Source organism: Colletotrichum lupini, chromosome 2, assembly GCF_023278565.1.
Source record: "Colletotrichum lupini chromosome 2, complete sequence".
In the NCBI taxonomy this organism is placed as follows: Eukaryota; Fungi; Ascomycota; class Sordariomycetes; order Glomerellales; family Glomerellaceae; genus Colletotrichum; species Colletotrichum lupini.
In genome coordinates, this window is record NC_064675.1 from 7,538,378 (window position 1) to 7,556,770 (window position 18,393).

General features: G+C 46.6%; 7 protein-coding genes across 7 annotated transcripts; 2 read left to right on the top strand and 5 right to left on the bottom strand.

Moving 5' to 3' along the window:
- Positions 1-669: 669 nt before the first annotated feature.
- CLUP02_04606 (uncharacterized protein) lies at positions 670-3,584 on the top strand (the record flags this gene model as incomplete). The annotated part of the gene is made up of 5 exons (XM_049283617.1): positions 670-2,270; positions 2,424-2,442; positions 2,546-2,575; positions 2,723-2,743; positions 3,204-3,584. The coding sequence occupies 5 exons, from the start codon at positions 670-672 to the stop codon at positions 3,582-3,584; spliced, it is 2,052 nt and encodes a 683-aa protein (XP_049140760.1).
- A 2,059-nt stretch (positions 3,585-5,643) lies between these two features.
- Positions 5,644-5,958, bottom strand: CLUP02_04607 (uncharacterized protein; the record flags this gene model as incomplete). Its single annotated transcript, XM_049283618.1, has 1 exon — positions 5,644-5,958. The coding sequence occupies one exon, from the start codon at positions 5,956-5,958 to the stop codon at positions 5,644-5,646; it is 315 nt and encodes a 104-aa protein (XP_049140761.1).
- Positions 5,959-6,713: 755 nt separating this feature from the next.
- Positions 6,714-7,118, bottom strand: CLUP02_04608 (uncharacterized protein; the record flags this gene model as incomplete). Its single annotated transcript, XM_049283619.1, has 3 exons — positions 6,714-6,810; positions 6,869-6,954; positions 7,014-7,118. 3 exons carry the CDS (start codon positions 7,116-7,118, stop codon positions 6,714-6,716), a joined length of 288 nt encoding a protein of 95 aa, XP_049140762.1.
- A 333-nt stretch (positions 7,119-7,451) lies between these two features.
- Positions 7,452-8,370, bottom strand: CLUP02_04609 (uncharacterized protein; the record flags this gene model as incomplete). The annotated part of the gene is made up of 5 exons (XM_049283620.1): positions 7,452-7,497; positions 7,562-7,614; positions 7,689-7,798; positions 7,884-8,258; positions 8,328-8,370. The coding sequence occupies 5 exons, from the start codon at positions 8,368-8,370 to the stop codon at positions 7,452-7,454; spliced, it is 627 nt and encodes a 208-aa protein (XP_049140763.1).
- An 869-nt stretch (positions 8,371-9,239) lies between these two features.
- Positions 9,240-9,663, bottom strand: CLUP02_04610 (uncharacterized protein; the record flags this gene model as incomplete). Its single annotated transcript, XM_049283621.1, has 2 exons — positions 9,240-9,340; positions 9,414-9,663. 2 exons carry the CDS (start codon positions 9,661-9,663, stop codon positions 9,240-9,242), a joined length of 351 nt encoding a protein of 116 aa, XP_049140764.1.
- Positions 9,664-15,055: 5,392 nt separating this feature from the next.
- CLUP02_04611 (uncharacterized protein) lies at positions 15,056-16,119 on the top strand (the record flags this gene model as incomplete). The annotated part of the gene is made up of 2 exons (XM_049283622.1): positions 15,056-15,389; positions 15,449-16,119. The coding sequence occupies 2 exons, from the start codon at positions 15,056-15,058 to the stop codon at positions 16,117-16,119; spliced, it is 1,005 nt and encodes a 334-aa protein (XP_049140765.1).
- Positions 16,120-16,306: 187 nt separating this feature from the next.
- Positions 16,307-17,020, bottom strand: CLUP02_04612 (acetyltransferase; the record flags this gene model as incomplete). Its single annotated transcript, XM_049283623.1, has 2 exons — positions 16,307-16,563; positions 16,630-17,020. The coding sequence occupies 2 exons, from the start codon at positions 17,018-17,020 to the stop codon at positions 16,307-16,309; spliced, it is 648 nt and encodes a 215-aa protein (XP_049140766.1).
- Between the last annotated feature and the right edge of the window lie 1,373 nt (positions 17,021-18,393).

Below are 18,393 nucleotides of genomic sequence, written 5' to 3' on the forward strand. Positions count from 1 at the left end.
CGATCCTGCGGAGGTCTCATCCAAACGATCTGCCACGCGATACTGGGGAAGCTTCCTTGGTAGATCAATGGACATGTATAAAGAATGCTGTCTTCATGAAAGGGGTTACATGTCCGATTTCCCTTATTGTTCCCCACGTGTGTTGCAGGTAGCAAAACCAAGGAATGGCGATGGCATTGACAGTTGGAGAGACCATGAGGACTCTCTTCACCTGCAATATCGCTGTGGCCACCGTCTATGGCCGATCGCACCAACTAAAGCTTGATCATGAACCCTCCCTAACACCTCACTAAGCCAGCCACATAACTTCGCACAATGACAATGGGGAGGTGTATCCGTCCGTTAGTAGTTGTATAGCTGGTTGACCAGATGGGGACAATGACGCAGAGGATTGACTAGGGTCCTCCGATCATCGGAGACTGACCAGCGGACGACTCCCTAAGGTGTGGACGGACAGCGGATACACAACGCGGCATGCGGAGAAGTCTCCGCGCCCGCATCGCTTGGCGGCTGTTTGACTCAATAGGTCGTTGGCAAAAGCGATTGATCTAAAGCGTCGTTGCGTCCCATCGCGTGAAGTGAGTTTTCCACAGCGTCATTTTTGCCTTGCTCGATGGTAACTATCGCAGTCACCGACTCAGATGGCTTAGGATGCGACCTCACTCAACCATGGGTCAAGTCCCTCTGCCTCTGGATGGCATCTCCACTGGCGACTCAGACATTGAACGGTCCAACATAACCGAGGTTACGAACATTAACCATGTCAAGGGGAAATCAAATCCTGCCGCGCTTGGAGAGTCAAACACAGTCATAGCAGATGGGATTGATATCCCTCTCAACATCGATGCGCTAGATCCGGCATTCCAGCTCTCAGAATGTTTGCGATCACACGGTATCGAAGGCCTCCTCGAGGAGGACTACCCATCATCCCTCGATACGAGATACCAATCACCATTCGCATGGCCATTACGAAAGAAGATCACGGTGCTCTTTGGGACCTTCCTCGCCTCGACCCTAGCCGCCTACTCTGCCGGCGCTTATGCCATGGCCGCTGCCCCCCTGGTTGAGAAATGGCATCTCACGAACACCCAATTCAACCTAGGCATCACCCTCTTCGTCTTGGGTTTCGGCTTCGCGCCCATGATACTAGCCTTGATCAGCGAGATCTACGGCCGCTACTGGGTCTTTGTCGGTTCAGGTGCCGTATTTTTCCTGGGAACCTTGGGCTGCGCGGTGACACAGTCGTTTCCTGGCATGTTGGTCTCTCGTCTGATTACAGGCAACGGGGCATCAGTCTTTGCGACGCTGACCGGGGGCGTGGTGGGAGACGTATTCCACAAGGAGAATCGCAACACGCCCATGGCCCTTTACTCGCTCACGATCATGATTGGAACCGGGTTGGGTCCCATGATCAGCGGTATAATCGTCGACAACCTCCATTGGAGATGGATCTTTTACGTGCAGATGATCACTGTCAGTTCTACCACGTTAGCCATCTTCATCTTCTTCGCCGAGACGCGGAGTAATGTTGTACTTGAGCGGAAGTGCGTAACTCTCAACAAACATTTCGACGGTATTCGCCTGCAGGGGGTCTCGTCCCCGATTGGGGACAAGAGTGGATTGCGGCAAGGCACCGAGCAGCTGAGTGAGGGTCAGTCGCAACCTGTTCGTGTCCAGTTCCGCGCCCATTTCGAGGGTCCTGAGCTTGATATGAGTATCCTTTGGCGGAGCTTCTCCTTCCCCCTGAAACTTCTTTGCACCGAATCCGTCGTCTTTTGGTTCTCCGCCTGGGTTTCATTCGCGTGGGCGATCCTATACATGCAGTTCAACAGTATCGGTCTGGCATTCCGCTCCGTGTATGGCTTCAACAGCAGTCAGGTAGGAGGTATCTACACTTCAGTCATTGTTGGATCGGTAATCGGGGCGGTGATTACAATCTTCCAGGAGCCGATCTTCAAGAAGTTCATGCCTCAACGGATGGCAACGCCGGAAGGAAGACTCTATTCTGCATGTGTTGAGTCACTCTTCCTGCCGATCGGGCTGTTTTGGTTTGGCTGGAGCTCGTCTCCCAACGTACCTTGGATTGTGCCCGCACTCGCAATCACCTCCGTGACGGTTGGCATCTTCACCATCTATCTGGCTGTCTTCAACTATCTGGCGGACACCTATCACCGATATGCCTCCTCCGCTCTAGCAGCACAGTCTATGTGCCGGAATCTGCTTGCCGGAGTGTTCCCTTTGTTTACAAACATCATGTTTCAGAGGCTTGGGTACGGTGTTGCGGGAAGTCTACTAGGTGGCATTGGTTTGCTTCTTTCGCTTGTTCCTTGGTTGCTGTGTATCTATGGGGAGAAAATCAGGGGTCGCAGTCCTTTTGCCGGGCAACTCAAAGCAGGTTGAAGTATATGTTGATGTTACCCCAGATGCCAGATAGTTTCATGCGTAGGCAAAGCAATGAAGATGACCCTTCTTATAATTAGAAACGGTTTCCAGTATAGTGAACAAGCCATCGCTCCGTGTGACACTTTTAACATCGTTGGTTCAGATGCGCCCGAACCTCGACCCCGGATTCATGGTCATTTATATAAATGAATCCCATGAATCAGACACTTTGACATGACTTCACTGTGTATATCTTTGATCGGCTGATACAATAGCATCTTTTGCACCCAATATGGTTGATGTTACGTTGATGTCATGGTGCTGAGTAACAGCCCTACAGGCAGCAGTGCTTGAAGGGAGTGTGAGTAAGCACCGTACGCTTAGTCGCTCGGAACAGATGTTCTAGTCGGACTATGGCCCTGAACTTATGGGTCTCGGAGACGTTGCTGTTACTAATGAGATCTATTGCCTGCTTCGAGTAAGCAAGATATTGGAAATTTATGCCTGTGAAGGGCGGAACTCCGCTGCTTCCTCCTTCTCTTCGAGTCTGATGTCCACTCCACTAGTGGTTCGTCTAGGTCAGACGTTCCCGCTCAATGCGACTAGAGATATGTATTGGGATATTTCAGAACTACCTGCCTAAGTTGACCAGCGCGTAGAAGACTATAAATCCCACGAACACTAGACATCAACATCAACCCTGCGGTCAGACTTTCGCATAATCCTCAAATAGTCGAGGACAAGATCCAATATTCACAATGGTAAATTCATCGAAGTAGCAAATCTTGATGAAATCCGCATACTGACTGGATCCACCTCAGGTTCAACTCACTCAAATCATAACTGGCCTCGTCTTGGTCCTCGGAGCGCAAGCTGCCGCTACGCCCGCCACACTGCAGAAGCGCGACACTGTTAGTCTCGGCGTCTTCCACGACGGAGGCTGTGCTGGCAGTTATACCAACAATTTTGACGTCTCCTCTGGCCGGTGCCAAGATTTTTCGGGAAATGTCTACGGGGCATTATTCGCAAACAGAGGCGGGAACGTCTGCAAGCTCAAGTTCTGGGCAAATGCCGGGTGCAGTGGAAAGGCGACGGTCAGCACGGTCAACGCATACGAGGACCATTCTTGCGTTCCTGTTGCCAACAAGGACGGACAGTTCTACTTGACCGATGGAGCACGGTCTGTGTACATCACTTGCTGATTACTCCGTGCTATTCGATCGGTCGTTGAATAAAGAATTTCTCTTGGGTAAGTCGACCCACCCCCTTTTGGCCACCCCCCCCTTTTGGCCACCCTATTAAAACATAGTATCAAAACATCGCCACTAACTACACTCAATTAATTAACTATCTTCTACTACTATAATAATATAGTTATTATTCTCCCTAGGTAATTCGACCCCTACGAGTCGACTAGGACTAACTAGACGGTTACTAGAGTCCTCCTAAGCTCTCTATATATCCTAGATATTCGCGAACCTAGTATTTAGGTCTATTAGTATACTCTTCTTTTTCTACGGCCTTAATTAGTTAACTTTAGCTTTTAGAACTCGAATGTAGTACTAAGATACTACTAGATAGTAGGCCTGCTCGCTAAATACCTTTTTTACCTTTCTAAATAGTAGTCGTTAAGTATTATAGTCTAGACTGAGCTCTATAAATAACTTTAACTAATCGCAAAGCTCGCTAGCCTTTTTAGGTATTAACTAGTTAATAATAGACGCCGCTAATGCCTAGTTAATAGCTTTTCTAGTATTACTAGTTATTTACTTAGTATCTACGGTCTTTTTAGTTAGTATAACTAGGTTAGGTAGGATTATTAGATTAGTAAGTAGTCTAGCTATGTTAGGGGGATATAGTCTAGTTACTTTTTACCTACTTCGTATATTTAACGACGTTAGACTAGCTAAACGAGCTTTTTAGTAGTAGCTTAAGAAGTACCGCTTTCTAACGATAATAGAATTATTTACTATATCCTCCTTACTAAGCTCCTTCCTATACTTAGACTTAATAAGTCTAAAAATAGCTATATTTAACGGCTAGAGGATATAGGAAGTATATAGTAATAAGAATAGTAAGTAGACGTTATTTTTATAGTATTTCTATATAAATTCTATCGTCGTATAACTCCCATAGCTATCTAGAACTAATAGTCGAGGCTTATTAAGTGTGCTAAGCCCCCTAAGGGGGGGGGTCTTAGTCTATAATAAAAATACTGTTTTTAATTACTTAAGGGTAGTCTTATCGGTCGTCTAGCTATTATTTATTATTATAAACTCCTAACTAGTATAAGGGTTAAGTTTAAGTAGAAACTACTGCTACTATACCGACTTTCCCTTATATATAATTAGTAGTTTAATAGCTCGACTATTAATAAAAATATACTTAATAATAAATACCTAAGTACGCGAACTAAGCTCTTTTTTTTATATTACTATAGTCTCTACCTTACTTAAAACTAGGCTATTAAATCCCTTACCCTCTAGGATACTAGTCTTATCTATATTATACCTATTAGCCTATTTAATATCGCTAATCTCTAGTATATTAAGTAATCTAAACCATAACTTAATTATATTAGTAATAGCCCTATTTAGACGCCTCGAATCGATAGTACGACTTTTTTAAACCTTAATTAATAAGTTCCTCCTTAAGAAAGCGTCTATCTATCTCTTCCTAAGAGGATTTATATCCCCCTAGGATCTTAGAACTTACTTAGCAAATTCTATAAGCTATTTATAAGTTAGTATAACGCCTAGATTATACTAAATACGAACCTACTAAGCTAGCTAGTCTTTTTATTATAAAAGAAGCCTCTAGAGGTCTACGAATACTATTACCCTCGTTTAGTAGCCTCTCTTACGGTTACGAAGAGTTAACCTTAGAACTCCGAACTTAATCGAGGCCCGATTAACTAAGAGACCTCTTCTAATAGCCTTAAGAGCCCGAATAACTTCATTTTTAGTATACGAGACTATTATATATCGATAAATAAGTGTACAAAAAAGAATTGCATTTGGACGATTTTTGTAATTATTATGGTAGTTTGAAAATCGTGGGTAGGGTTTTAATGCGGTGGCTGGGATGGAGAAATGGGGTGGCCAAAAGGGGGTGGGTCGACTTATCTTTCGCTCGTAAAACATAACTCAGTTGCCAGCTCCCCTTTGTTCGTCCCCTGCTATTCAAAAAGGCATCCGTTCCGCCCATAAGCCTGCAAATCGACCAAAGATTTTGAGATGGATTCAATCCGATCTTTCGCGGTCAATGTCCAGAGTGGTCGGTGCCAGAGAAAGCTCCTGCGATTGCGGCATAACCTTGACCGATATCAGCGCTGACGCTGTGATGAGAAGATGATCCGCTTCCCACTGAGACGGCGCTATCCGACCCAGAAGGCTTCAGCGACTCTCTGTTTGACTCTTGTGACGTTTTTTGTTGTTGGCGGATAGAGCTGCTCTCAACGCCCTTTCGTTCATCCTCGTCGAGGTCTTTGAAGACTGGGTCGTCGGCTGATAGAGCTCTCGGTCTCCCGACCCAGCTTTGAGAAGGCGCTTGTCTCGGCTTGAAAGGATTGCGCATGGTGTATTTATTATGTAACACAGGATGTCTCGATTTGTCGTGATGTTTCCGGGTTTAATGTCGATGACGGATCTTTGCGAGGGGCGGTCAACTTGTGTAAGTATGATGGTTTGGGTGTGTACGAACGTTGAGATATTGGAAGTATCATACAAAAACCATGCAAAGGCTGGGGAAGATGGCGCGCACAAGCTTAAGTAGAAAGCTGCGCGACGGAGCCAAATACCGCCGAGTGCTGCGCCGCGCGCGTTGAGCTGCTATCGGGGAGGCCTACGGTGAGCATTTAGGCTGACACCGAAGGAGGCAGGAGGGGCGGAGTTGCTGTCCTCGTGGTTCCCAAGCCACGGTGATGCTTGTCTTACTAGCCAATCAGGACTGGTAACATTTGGTCGTGTTGAGTTTAAGCACTGGAACGAGGATGGTCCCCTGCCATGTCAGCCGAGCTGAGCCTAGCCTTGACGCTATCACCCCAGAATAACCGCCCGAGTGGTCTGGTAGACTGGTAGCGATAGCGAAGGCCCGCGGAGCACTTGTGCTTAAATCGCAAACAGAGACAACTTTCATTCTGGTGTAGGGCTGATTGAGGGAGTGGATTCATCGAAGGACCGAGGACCCGAGTTCTTGGAACGTAAGCAGCTATTCAAGGCTATAGTCAAACTTATAGCTTCATTTGCAGCTTCGCTAAACTGCCTACTACTTGCTATCATGCACCGTATGGCATGTCACCTGTGTGGCGCAAACTCCATGAAATACGGCACCTAGGGGCACGGGATAACCTTTGTGCCATCCGAGGGACAGTACCCAGCCCAGTATGATCGCGTCGCCTTCTCGCAATTGTCTGGATCAGTCACGTCGCTAGCACCGAAGAATTAGGTTCAGTCAATAGATAAAAGTGTTCAGAGGATCCGCATACCGGTCAACCTGCAGATAACACCAGTTAAGCGTATCAAGAGTCTGAGATGACTGGCCTTTGGTCACAAAGACGAGGGCGTTCACATCCTAGGCAGTGTAAGCGTTAGCGAGCTGGCGTTCGACAGATCGAATGGATGGTTTCTCACCTCGGTTTGATAGCAGCAAGTGTTGTCCTGTCTTGTTTCCAAGGCGACAGGGCTGGCCATGGCCATCACAGGCGCGGAAAGGAGGGCAACCTTAGAGAAGTGCATTGCAGGCAAGATGGGTCAGAAGATGTACGAGAAACTCTCCATGACGCAGAGGTATTATTTCAGAGCGACCCTTGACGGCTTTAATACCTGAACCATTCTACCATCGCTCACGGAGAGCGCAAGGAAACCGTCCAACCTCGGCGCCAAGAGCCGGGAGTAAAGAGTGCACTGATTGGGCTTCGTGAATGTGTTTTTGCCGTTCATCCAGGGACATTTTAATGAAATGGCGAATCATGCGAGACTGTTGTGATTAAGGTTTGGGTAAGGTCCAACGAGGTGAACCATATAATTAATTACAGGCGGGGAAATAGCGAAGCGACCTTATGCAGGCCCTTAAGCGATGCTCCCACCAAGAGTTACGATGAACTGTCCCGGCACTCTGACTCCTGGTTGAGATGATCGATGCCCAGCAATGGATTAGAGGCTTGATTACAGATGCTGACAGGTAATGACTTGAAACCTTCAGCCGATAAACCCAAGTGAATCTAATGCTTGGCTACACACGCGGGCATTCAGAGATCCTTGATTCCCCGGTTCTTAAGTGCACATGATTTCTCTTGGCCCCGCAACAGTAAGGGGGGAAGCTGCAGTGGACACTAGCACTCCTCGCAGCTTTACAGCGTAAGTAAGTAGAATGATGCGCTTTTGACCCTTCTTGTCTTTGCTTGTCTTCAGCCCGTCTACATTCTCGATGTAATGAAAGGTACGTTAATTAGTATCCCCAATATCCCTTGACTAAGAAGGCCCCGTAGCCCGCCAAAGCACCGAGAACACCGATGCTGCCGAAATAGCCGATGGGTCTGCCTTTGCCCATGCCTTCGGGCTTCATTATTCCAAGCTCGGCATGCAGCACACGGAGGGCAAAGAAGCTCCCGAGCAGCCAGCTCAGTGTCTTGCGGTTGCCTCCATTGACCTCGATCAGTGAAGCGAGGATGAAAGCAAGCGGCACATTTTCGATGTAATTGACATGCGATCGGCCGGCAAGGTAAAGTGCATTGGCCTTGTATGATTCGGGGTCCGCTCCAGGCTTTGAGGAGTTGTCGCCCAAGTATTGCTTTGATTTCAGACGCTCGTTGACGACACGAAGGCTAAGGAATGCGTAGTAGATCGTGAATGGGAGCGCGAACGTGCCCGTAACAGCTACCCGAAGATGCAAGTTAGCTCTTAGGCAAACATATCTGAGGCTAAAATTCGGTGTCTAGCACATACGCAGTAGCCTGGGGATCGTTGTCAGTCCGATTGGTTGGCTCATTGTTGCGATTGATATGAGGTTCGTGATAGGAACAATTGAGAAGAGCTCTATCCAACTTTCAAAAAAATCGAATGATGAAGGCTGGTAGCGCAGCTGGGGAAACCTCGAGGATATGTAGCTCGAGGCGGGTGCCCGGTCGCAATGACGATGAAGTGCCGCTAGTGCCGATACTCTGGCTCTCTTGACATCATGCATTCAAGACTCACCCCGTTCTAGGACAGGCGCCAAACTACGAAAGAGCCGTCTCCACGTTCAAGGGTCCAAGCTATGACAATTGTGCTTTCTGGGACCACGGAGCTATTCTTCTTGGGAATTTCGATTTGAAATACCTAACGGCACTCCTGATCCGAGTGTGATCGCCGATACCCTACTCCTGAGCACTAAGACAATTAAGACGTTCGGGGACCATCAAGAGCATGCTCACCACTATGCAAACAACGTGCTTTCTCTGAAGGTTTACTGTAATCAGACACGAAATCCAGTCAATGTCTATTTATTTCTACTGGGAATGTATGGTAGATGTCTCACTGGGTGCTCGCTGACGGCTACAATGAATTGTACGCTAGACCTTAAAAAGTTCAGCTATCATTCCTCACAAGATAATCGCGTCGGGAGTTTATATGTAGATCATTGATCGTGTCCAATTTCTCTATAGAAACTAGTACCTAAGGAGTGAATTACCATTATTATGCCAAGCCCAGTCACTGGCGTACATCCTTGTCAGTCGTGACTCCCAAGGAAGGTTCCATATGCTGTGTCTGCGTTCAACTCCAACCCATGCGTTCATGCACCATTTTCTCCGGTCCCAAATCGTCGAAGAAATCACAAACTCCAGAAAATGCGAGAGTCCCAATAAGTGATGAGAAAGGCTAAGAGCAGGTAACCTTGAAGCTCAAGAAGTTGTCGGCGATATCGCTCCACTCCTCGCAAGTCTGGACGCCGACTTGGCGACCCCCCTCTCCACAATCGGCTGTAGGGTAGGCAATCACTTGGCCAGCCAATATTAGCCATTTGTCTCAAGAAACAGGGTATCAGGGTCTTACTCTCACAGCCCTCTGTAAGGCTGCTGATGCGAATGGCCTTAACGACATTGTCCGGTGCGTTGAACGCTGTTTGGCACACATCGGTTTGCGACTTTGTGATGGTCCAGACGCCGAGGTTACCGGCAGCTCCGCATCCCTGTTCGCTCCAGATCCGGAAGTCGGTGATGTGGGGGTCTTGACGGGGCACGGCACCGGCCTCGGCTCCGAGGAACAGGGCCGCTGCGGTTGCGATGATGGTTGAAAAATGCATGATGGAATGGATGAAGAGGGATTTGGTTTTTTTGAGGGGGTGCAAGGGGTCTTGAATGTACTGTAGCTGGAAGAGGAACAGAGTTCGGGTGTGCAGCGTTGAGGTCTGTTTTTGTTGGTGTAATTGGAGTTTGGACGGTCCGAGGGCTGAGAGTGGTTGGAATGATGAGGAGATGAGAATCGGAAGAATAGGAGAGGACAGCTCACCTGGATTTATACCAATTCTGAACACGTCTGAACTTCTTGATGCCTTTCACAAAATTTGTTGGTCTTCTGGCGTATCTCCGTGATCATGCGTTTGCTTTCCTGCATCGGCCAACCCTGACGACGAGTGTGCTCTTCCGGGAATACGAACGATCAACATGACGAATACTTGGGTCTTACATAGGTCTTACTCGTCTGTACGCACCCGAATCCTGCAGCAAACAAAGCTTTCGGACATACGGCCGCGCAGTGTCACCAGCATCCCTCCAGACCGCTTTGTCGGGACTGCCGGTCGTGGCTGAGCTCCTCGTATAGTGTTCTTTGAGTGGTATCTTGAGAAACAGAGGACCCTGCTGGTGAACCATCATCAGGGAAATATGGTCGCCGAGAAGTGATCACCTGCGATTGTCTACTCGTGTTAGTCTCGGGTCTCAAGGAATCTCCTCCCGCCCACGGAGGAACCCCGCAAAGTGAGATTCTTCCACACTATGATCGGCGTGCTAGGCTCACACGGAAACGTCACTGTCCAGTCACACGTCCATGTCTCCCTTCAAGGTGATCCCTCCGATCCCCGGTTGCGCAAGCCGCAAAGCTTGAAAACGGCCACCGGTGGGACCTAGTTGGGCAATGTTGCCCTCTTTGATCCACTGGCGCATGAGGCTTCGATATGCGATGCAGTGTTTCTCAACATGAACCTTGTGCAGTTCTCGGTGAGGCATCCAGTCCACTGATTACTATTATTCGATTGACAAGCGGTTACGGACTCTCCAAAAAGCGCTTTGGCTTTGAGTCGGACAATCGTCGTGCAAACATCGGAACACCATTGAAAACACACGAAGGCTCATTTTCTCACACACTGTACAACAAACATGACGCCTTTCTAGAATAGACCTAACATTCAACGGCGCCAGCTTTTCTTCAAGAGTCACAGAAAAGAGTGTGATTGCATGACTTTGAAATCGCACTCGTCTATCTGTAGAAAATCACCTTGGTGAGAATTGAAACAAGCTCATGATTTTGTTTGAGGATCGCGAGAACATGGAAGTACTATCTTTCTGCTGTGTCGACATCTACCTATCCTACAATCTCACGTCCGCCATCTTAGAACAAATTTGAGTTGATCAGAAGCCTGCGGTCCTGACCAAGGCCATAACCCAGTATCAATGCGTAAATGGCGCGCGGTTTGGGCGAGTCGTTCTCCAAATGTCCGTTCCAAGTACACCTCACTGCGGCATAAGCAGGCTTGACCCGCAATACTAGTAGGCATAACGGTAATAATCCAATTATCATAAGGCATGGAGGCTTCCATCACGCGGTCAACGCGGTGCTGCAGGTCATACCAGGCTGCGATAACCCGACATGAGTTGCATCTACGTGAACCCTGCGTGATACCACCTTGAAGTGTTGGGGGGAAGAGGTTCATTGCTTGGTTCGAGCGTGGGAATGGTATGCCAGGAAAACGACAGCGAAAGTCGCAATCTGGGTAGACCAGTTTTGTTCGACAGGCTGGACAGACTGGATCGGGCCTTGGGTACACATTAGTTGGCAGGAAGTCTTCAAGACCGTAATCTGAGTAATAGATTATGAACAGACAACCTTTACAAAATATGTGAGCGCACGGTAGGACGATGGCGTCCTTGGGTGAACGTGGGTGCACATTCGCAAAATTTTCATGGCCATGAATTGCATGCAAACGACTGACTCCATCGGAACCAGTATCCTCTGAGGAAGGTAGTCCGTCTCCAACAAGATTCATAGGCTCTCTGCAGATTGCGCACTCAAGCGTCAGTCCGTTCCACAAGCTGGGGTTTGCCGTTAAAGCCCTTCTGAGTGATTCGAAATACATCGACGATGGAGCAATGGGGTGGTTTGACGACATGATGGAGGTGAACTTGGATTGCAAAGAATGAGATCGATTGAGGCCTGAATGCAATTATTTCTGGTAATGTCGTTGTTGAAGTCAAATCACGTATCCTGTAGACTCGGATGCCGGCCGAAATATGTAGTTGACGATGCTTTTGAATAAGTTTGTTCAAGAAAGAAATAAGAGGTCGAGGCACAATTTCCAAACTATCGATTGTCAAGCAGGTATTCGAGACAAAGCTCGAGGACAAGAGCTCTACTCAATAACTCAATTCGACCATTAAAAGAATCATTTCTTTTACCAAAAAAACAATGGCATTCTTCAATTGAGTAAACAATGAAAAGATATCGAAGAAAATCAAGAATAGGTCGTGATCAAAGCCTGCATTCCAGTGGTTGGAGGCCGTTGCTCAACTGAACTGGAGTTAGTTGTAATCAACATCGGCAAAAGGAGCCCCATTTAGAATTCGTTTTCGATGATTATTCAATGTTGCACAGGGCTAATGTTCACCTGATGAGCTCGTCTGGACTCTTCTGTGATCCTGGTACAACATCTGTGAGTAAAATCGAAAAATCACGAGAGTTCATGTCCATCTATCTAGGGGTCAAATTCGTCATCGTTACTAAGATATCGATAATGAGCTAGCCGCCAAGACCAAAGTCTTCCAGAGTCCTCTGTCTCTGGTCAATATCGGAGGCTGTTGAGGTGTCTTTGGTCGGACATGGGGGCTTGAAGTCCACAATTAGTATCAGTGTTCCTTTCAATTGGCTGCAGAAACTTTTCAAGACTTGACCCGCGAACATCTCGAGTCATTTTCTGGGGCACTGAGCCCTTTGTGACGTTTCTCGAGGATATCTAGATCTTGATTGAACAAAATACATTGTTTCGCCTGTCGACACAAGTCAGACTCTGGCAAAAGTCTCTGCTGCGTTAATCACTGAATCAGGAGGCGTTCCCTTTTTCCTGTAACATCTTACGCAAATAATAGCATTAATTCCAGCTTCCAGAGCAGACAGATTTCGTAAGACCTGGAGCCTGAAGCTATACAGGTAGGTGTCTGAGAGCTTTCTGGTTTCCAAATACCATTGTCAACCATTACCAACGAGCTAATGTGTTCTTCAATCTACATTGACGGGCTGGTTGTTTAGACCAGATTCTGAGGCCTAGATCAGCACTGCATTCCGAGGTGATATCTCGAGAATTATTGAGCTGACGCAAACGAGATGTGATATTCCAGGCGACTGCTTCTAGGCTCATATTACTGAATCACTTCTTGCTACATAATTCAGTTGCTATGTCTCGCTCAGCTCCTTAGGCTCCAGTTTGCTAGCAGTGAAAGCCCTTCCCGCCATGATAATGCAACTGCGAAGATGTTAAGGTTCTCTGATGTATCTTTCAGGAGTTTTTCACTCAATAAGCCCAGGTTCATTTCTCGTCTACTACCAGCCTTCGTGCGATTATCGACCAAGTAATATATGTTTGGCTGCTAACGGCATCGACAAACTCAAATGTCAGGGCTCTATATGTGGCTGATGGTGAGCCCGCACAAGTTTCATAATCCCTACCAGGCGACCAACCGAAACGGTACGTGGGGGGTTCGGGAGAGGGTGACAGATCATGCATGCTGGACCACTATACTCATGATAAAATTGCGATTATTACCTCCCGTTCATTTTTAATGTTGGCACTTCATGTCCCGCCTCCATTTCGTGAGATGGAAAGGTTTGGTGTCAGTGTCAATCGAGACAGTGACCTTGCCACGGCATCCCCAAGCTATTTCGCATGTGATGTATCTACATATGTTGAGTGGGATATCACTATCTGCAAGCCGTCTAGATAATTCGAAGAAGCTATGAGAACCAAACTAACAGTCGGGGGTGGAATGTCTTCATCGCATAATTCTCGATATTTCTCATCGTAGCTCCAAAGTTGCTGACTCTCGAACATCGCACACCTTGTCCGTACTCGAGGTGACTTTGTTGGGCCACATTATGACAAAAATATCGTGTGTTAATTGCGGTAACAAGTCTATGGGATATTAATAATCGGTGATCTTTTACTTGATTCTCATTTTCGGGGAAGCCCGACAGGTGGGTATTGTGGGTGACCGAAGCGACCGGAGGGCCACAATATTTTGGAGTCTTAGCAGGATGGACCAACTATTACCACCCTCCCCTCACTGAGTAATACTTTCAGAGATTCGCAGGATCCGCATAGAGACGAGGCAAATCAGTTGTATACATGTATGTCAGTCAACGCAATATCAGGACATGGAACATCTCTCAACGAAGGCATTCTTCCGCCAAAACACGCGGCTTGGCTGTTTCCCGAGTAGCTCGGAATGCGGAATAGCCCCAATGGATGAGATTTTTATCAAGCAGTGCTTTGGAATCATCTATGTCTACCGGCACGGTTGACCCCTACCTTACTTCATGGCTTGACCTGTCGGATAACAAGAAACAAAGATATCCAATTAGAATCACGGTAAAAGCTGCCATATTGCTAAAGTCAGCCTTGGGTTGAATGCGACGTAAGCTATCGGATGTTTGGTTCATGAGTCGTCGTGTTCGTCCCATCCGCGCCTCCTTTAATGTTCTATGCGGGAGGGGCATTTCCTTCTAGAACCCGGTCAGGGAGGTCTCGCGAGGTCCGTAGAGACGTTGACATACAAGTACATGCAAACGCGTCAGTGATAGGACTTCCGGTGGGACCGGGCCAGAGCCTCGGTGTCAGTAGGGGTAGGGACGCGGCCCGGTAGGCTGAGTCGGACGAAGCGGGTATTGTGGGCCTGTTCTCCCACCTCCCGAGCGCAACATCACCCACGTTCCGGGCAGAAAACTTGCCCTCTTTCCCCTTGAATCCCGGGGATGTACGGATCATTCACGTAGATTTCTCATGCTAAGCTACGACCACACTCTGTTCCTGGAACGATGGGTGCAAAATCCCGTAGACCAGATGAGCCTGTTCAACCAGATTCAAGGGATTACGAATATGGATCCTGGTTCTCCGACCTAAATCCACTCTATCGGGACGGCCTAGTCGAGGCGCAGAGTAGTCGTAATGGGAGCTCATGCGAAAAGGGATGCCAAGTTGTGGGTAACGAGAAAATCATGATGAAGTTCAGAGTGAAGACACACATATAAAGCAAAGCTGCTATTACCGCAATAGAGGAGATTCTTAATCGTCAGAAGCAGCAACAAAACCTCATCCAGACCTTCACTAAGACTACTTTCCAAGCTTTTCCGCTCAATTACATCGAGATCTCTCTCCTTCTCTCTCTCTAACCACGTCTTGGCTTTGACTTACACACATCATACACGACAAGATGAAGTTTACTACTCTCGCTCTCGCTGCTCTCTCTTTGGCCGCCACCGAGGTCATTGCTCACCCTGAGAAGCTGACCAAGGAGAACGCAAAGAAAGAGGCAGCTCTTGCTGGTCGTTCAACCAACAAGTGCGCTGCTGCAATCGAGAAGCGCAAGGCTGAAATCATTGCCAAGCGCTCTCAGCGCCTCTATGAGCGCCGCGTCGAGAATGGCGACATTCTTCCAAACGTCCACGGCATGTCTAAGCGCAACACCCTACAATACACCAGCATCCAGAACAACACCTGTCTCCTGGCCCCCGAAACTATTTTTATCCCTACGGCGTGGACGGCGAGTTGGTCCGTCACGACCTCCGCGAAACTCAGTCCGGCATTGATTTCTATCTCGACATAGGAATCATTGATGTCGAGACCTGCGAGCCGCTCGAGGGTGCCTCGGCCTCTATCTGGGCCTGCAATGCGACTGGCTCATATGCTTCCTTCACTGGCATTGACCCCGACACCTCTGAGTTGCTTGATGGCTGGAGCAAGCGATCTGATGGCACTACCGACGATGAGACTTTCCTCCGCGGCATTCAAGTCTCCGATGAGGCTGGTATGATCGAGTTTCTTACCAAGTTTCCCGGCTACTACACTTCTCGCTCTACCCACATCCACGTGGCTGTTCAAGCCAACGCCTCCGACGGTGTTGGTTTCAGCCAGAGCGCACTTCAGCACGTCGGACAGCTCTTCTTCGAGGAAGACCTCCTTTCCCAGGTCTACGCCGTTAGCCCCTACTCCGCCCACCTCGAGACCTTGAACCGCACCACCAATGCCGAGGACTCTGTCCTGTCCAGCGCTAGCGAGGACGGCTATAGCCCCTTCATCAGCGTCTCTCTTCTTGGAGACACCGTTGAGGACGGTCTCGTTGGCTACATCACCATCGGTGTCAACTCTACCGGTGACAGCATCGCTACCACTGGCACCGATGTGAACCCTCAAGGCTGGATCCCCACTGTTTCTGTGGGAACAGAAAAGATGGCGCAGGCTACTGCCGCTGACCGTGCTGCCGGTTACACTTCTTAAGCGAACAGTAATATTCGGATTCGCCGTTGTTGATCATGGAGCATTGCATGGCGGGATAGGAAAATGGTAGCATAGCATGGCGTTTTAACATAGATGGTTGTTTGCAATAGATTTCATTTCATTCCACACACTCTCCATTACTTCCTTCTTAAAGCAGATTGAGTGGACTTTCAAATGTGCAAGTGATTCATGGAAACCAGGAGTATGGTTCTCGGATCATTCCCCAGATCATATGAGGACGATGCTCCCCAAATTTGGTCAAGTCAGCGCGGTGTACTTCGATATCATCAAAGCCGACTTTTTGGTAAAGAGAGTGGCCAGCCTCTGTTGCCTCAAGATATATCGGAACTTCTAATCGGAGTGATTCCTGGATCCCGAAGGCCAGGAGATGTTGCCCCACGCCGCGATGTTGATACAGGGGTTCTGTCACCAAGATATGAAGGTCTGCCATCACTTAGCATTAGGGAAGCTAGTCCTTTTCAGACTTGACGATATGGAAAGACGACTCACAAACGCACGGCTTGTAGGCCATGAGACGGTCTCTCATTAAGCCCACGCCTCCAAACACCAAGCTGCAAGCCTCCTCATTGCAACCTTTGCCCCAAGAATGCAGTTTCCCTGTGCTCAAAGGCATGCCATGTTCGTAGACATGCCATTTGGCAAACCCAACGATTGCGCAATCACCTCTTCGCTCCGTGTCTACTGCCACGAACATTCGAACGGTCGGGTCGTCTCGAAGCTGCATGATCAAGTCGGTGGTACGAAGCCCTAAGAACCCATCTTTCGGGACGTGACCGGGAAACATAATTTTAGTGAATGGGCTTTTGCCAAAAGCTACGTGCCCGACCTCTGCGCATCGCTTGAGGTCGCTCTCGAGCGCAGTTCGAATCTCTATAGGCATGATCATAAGATGTTGTCGGTGATGATATAGGACTGGGCGAGTTTACGAGCTCATCAGTGCAAGTGGGATACCGAGGAACTAAAGCACCATCGCAAGCATGACGTTAAATAATTTGTGGAGCAAGCGAACTCAATGATGCACGCCAGCATATCTCTTATGGACGCAAGACAAAGTTGAGGAATCATGAATCTGTGCACAAAACAAAGTTTAGACGGAGCCTGGAATGAGCACTTCCCGAAAAGGAAGCGCCGTTTAGTTAGCGAACGATTGGGGTGGCGAAGGTGTCACGTAACAGGGATAGTAATCGCACCTTATAAAGTGCCCGTTACGTACTAAACCACATATCTATTTTAAATATCGTATATATAGACCTTTTTTTTTTTTTTCTATTTTAATAGTTAAGCTATTTTTATTATACTCCGTATACCTATTACTATGTATTATAACTCGTAATAATTATAAGCCTAGCTCTTAATTAAGACCTTATATTATAATAATATACTTATTAATATGATTTTTATAATCTTTTTAAAATAATTAACTTATTTATACTTATTTTAGCCTAAGCTAAATTAACTAGTTACGATAGTTAGATTAAATAATTTAACGTACTTCGTATTATAAATAAGAGTATTAAGGTTTAAAAATACGTTAACTTAGATATTCTAAATTCTAACGTATTTTTTAACCCCTCTATAGTACTTATTTTACCCTTAGAATTCGAATAATTAGTTATAACTCGTAATAAAAAAGAATTACGAGCTTACTAAGCCCGTTATAAAGCGTTTAAAAATAACAAAAAAAACTAAAAAATCCTTTATTAATAACTTCTAAATATAACTCTTAGTACGAACTTTTTAACTTTTTTAAGTATAAGTAATTTATAGAACTAAGCTAGGTTTTTTTTTATAAAGCTAGCTATGCTACTTATTTTATATAAATAAATCTATTTTTATATTATATTTATAAAGAGCATCTATATACTCGAGAGTATTTAAAAATAATAAGAGCTCAATACTAAATATAAATAACTTATAGTTTATAAATATAATATTATTAATATATATATTAAAGTCCTTATTTAGTAATTAATAAAATTAGTTAACGCTATATTATACGAATACGTATTTTAAAAAGTTATTAAGAACGGTACTAAGTTTAGTATATAGCGAATTATTAAATATTTGAAATAAGAATTTCCGCCCCCCGAACTAATAATAAAGAATATAATTCGAGAGGAGTATTAATAAGCCCTTAATAAAGCGAGGACCGGAACTAACCCCTAATACTAATATAAAGAGTAGTAATCTATTTATTTCTAAGCTAAAATATATAATATTTTAAAAATTAGTAAAGAGATCGCTATACTTAAC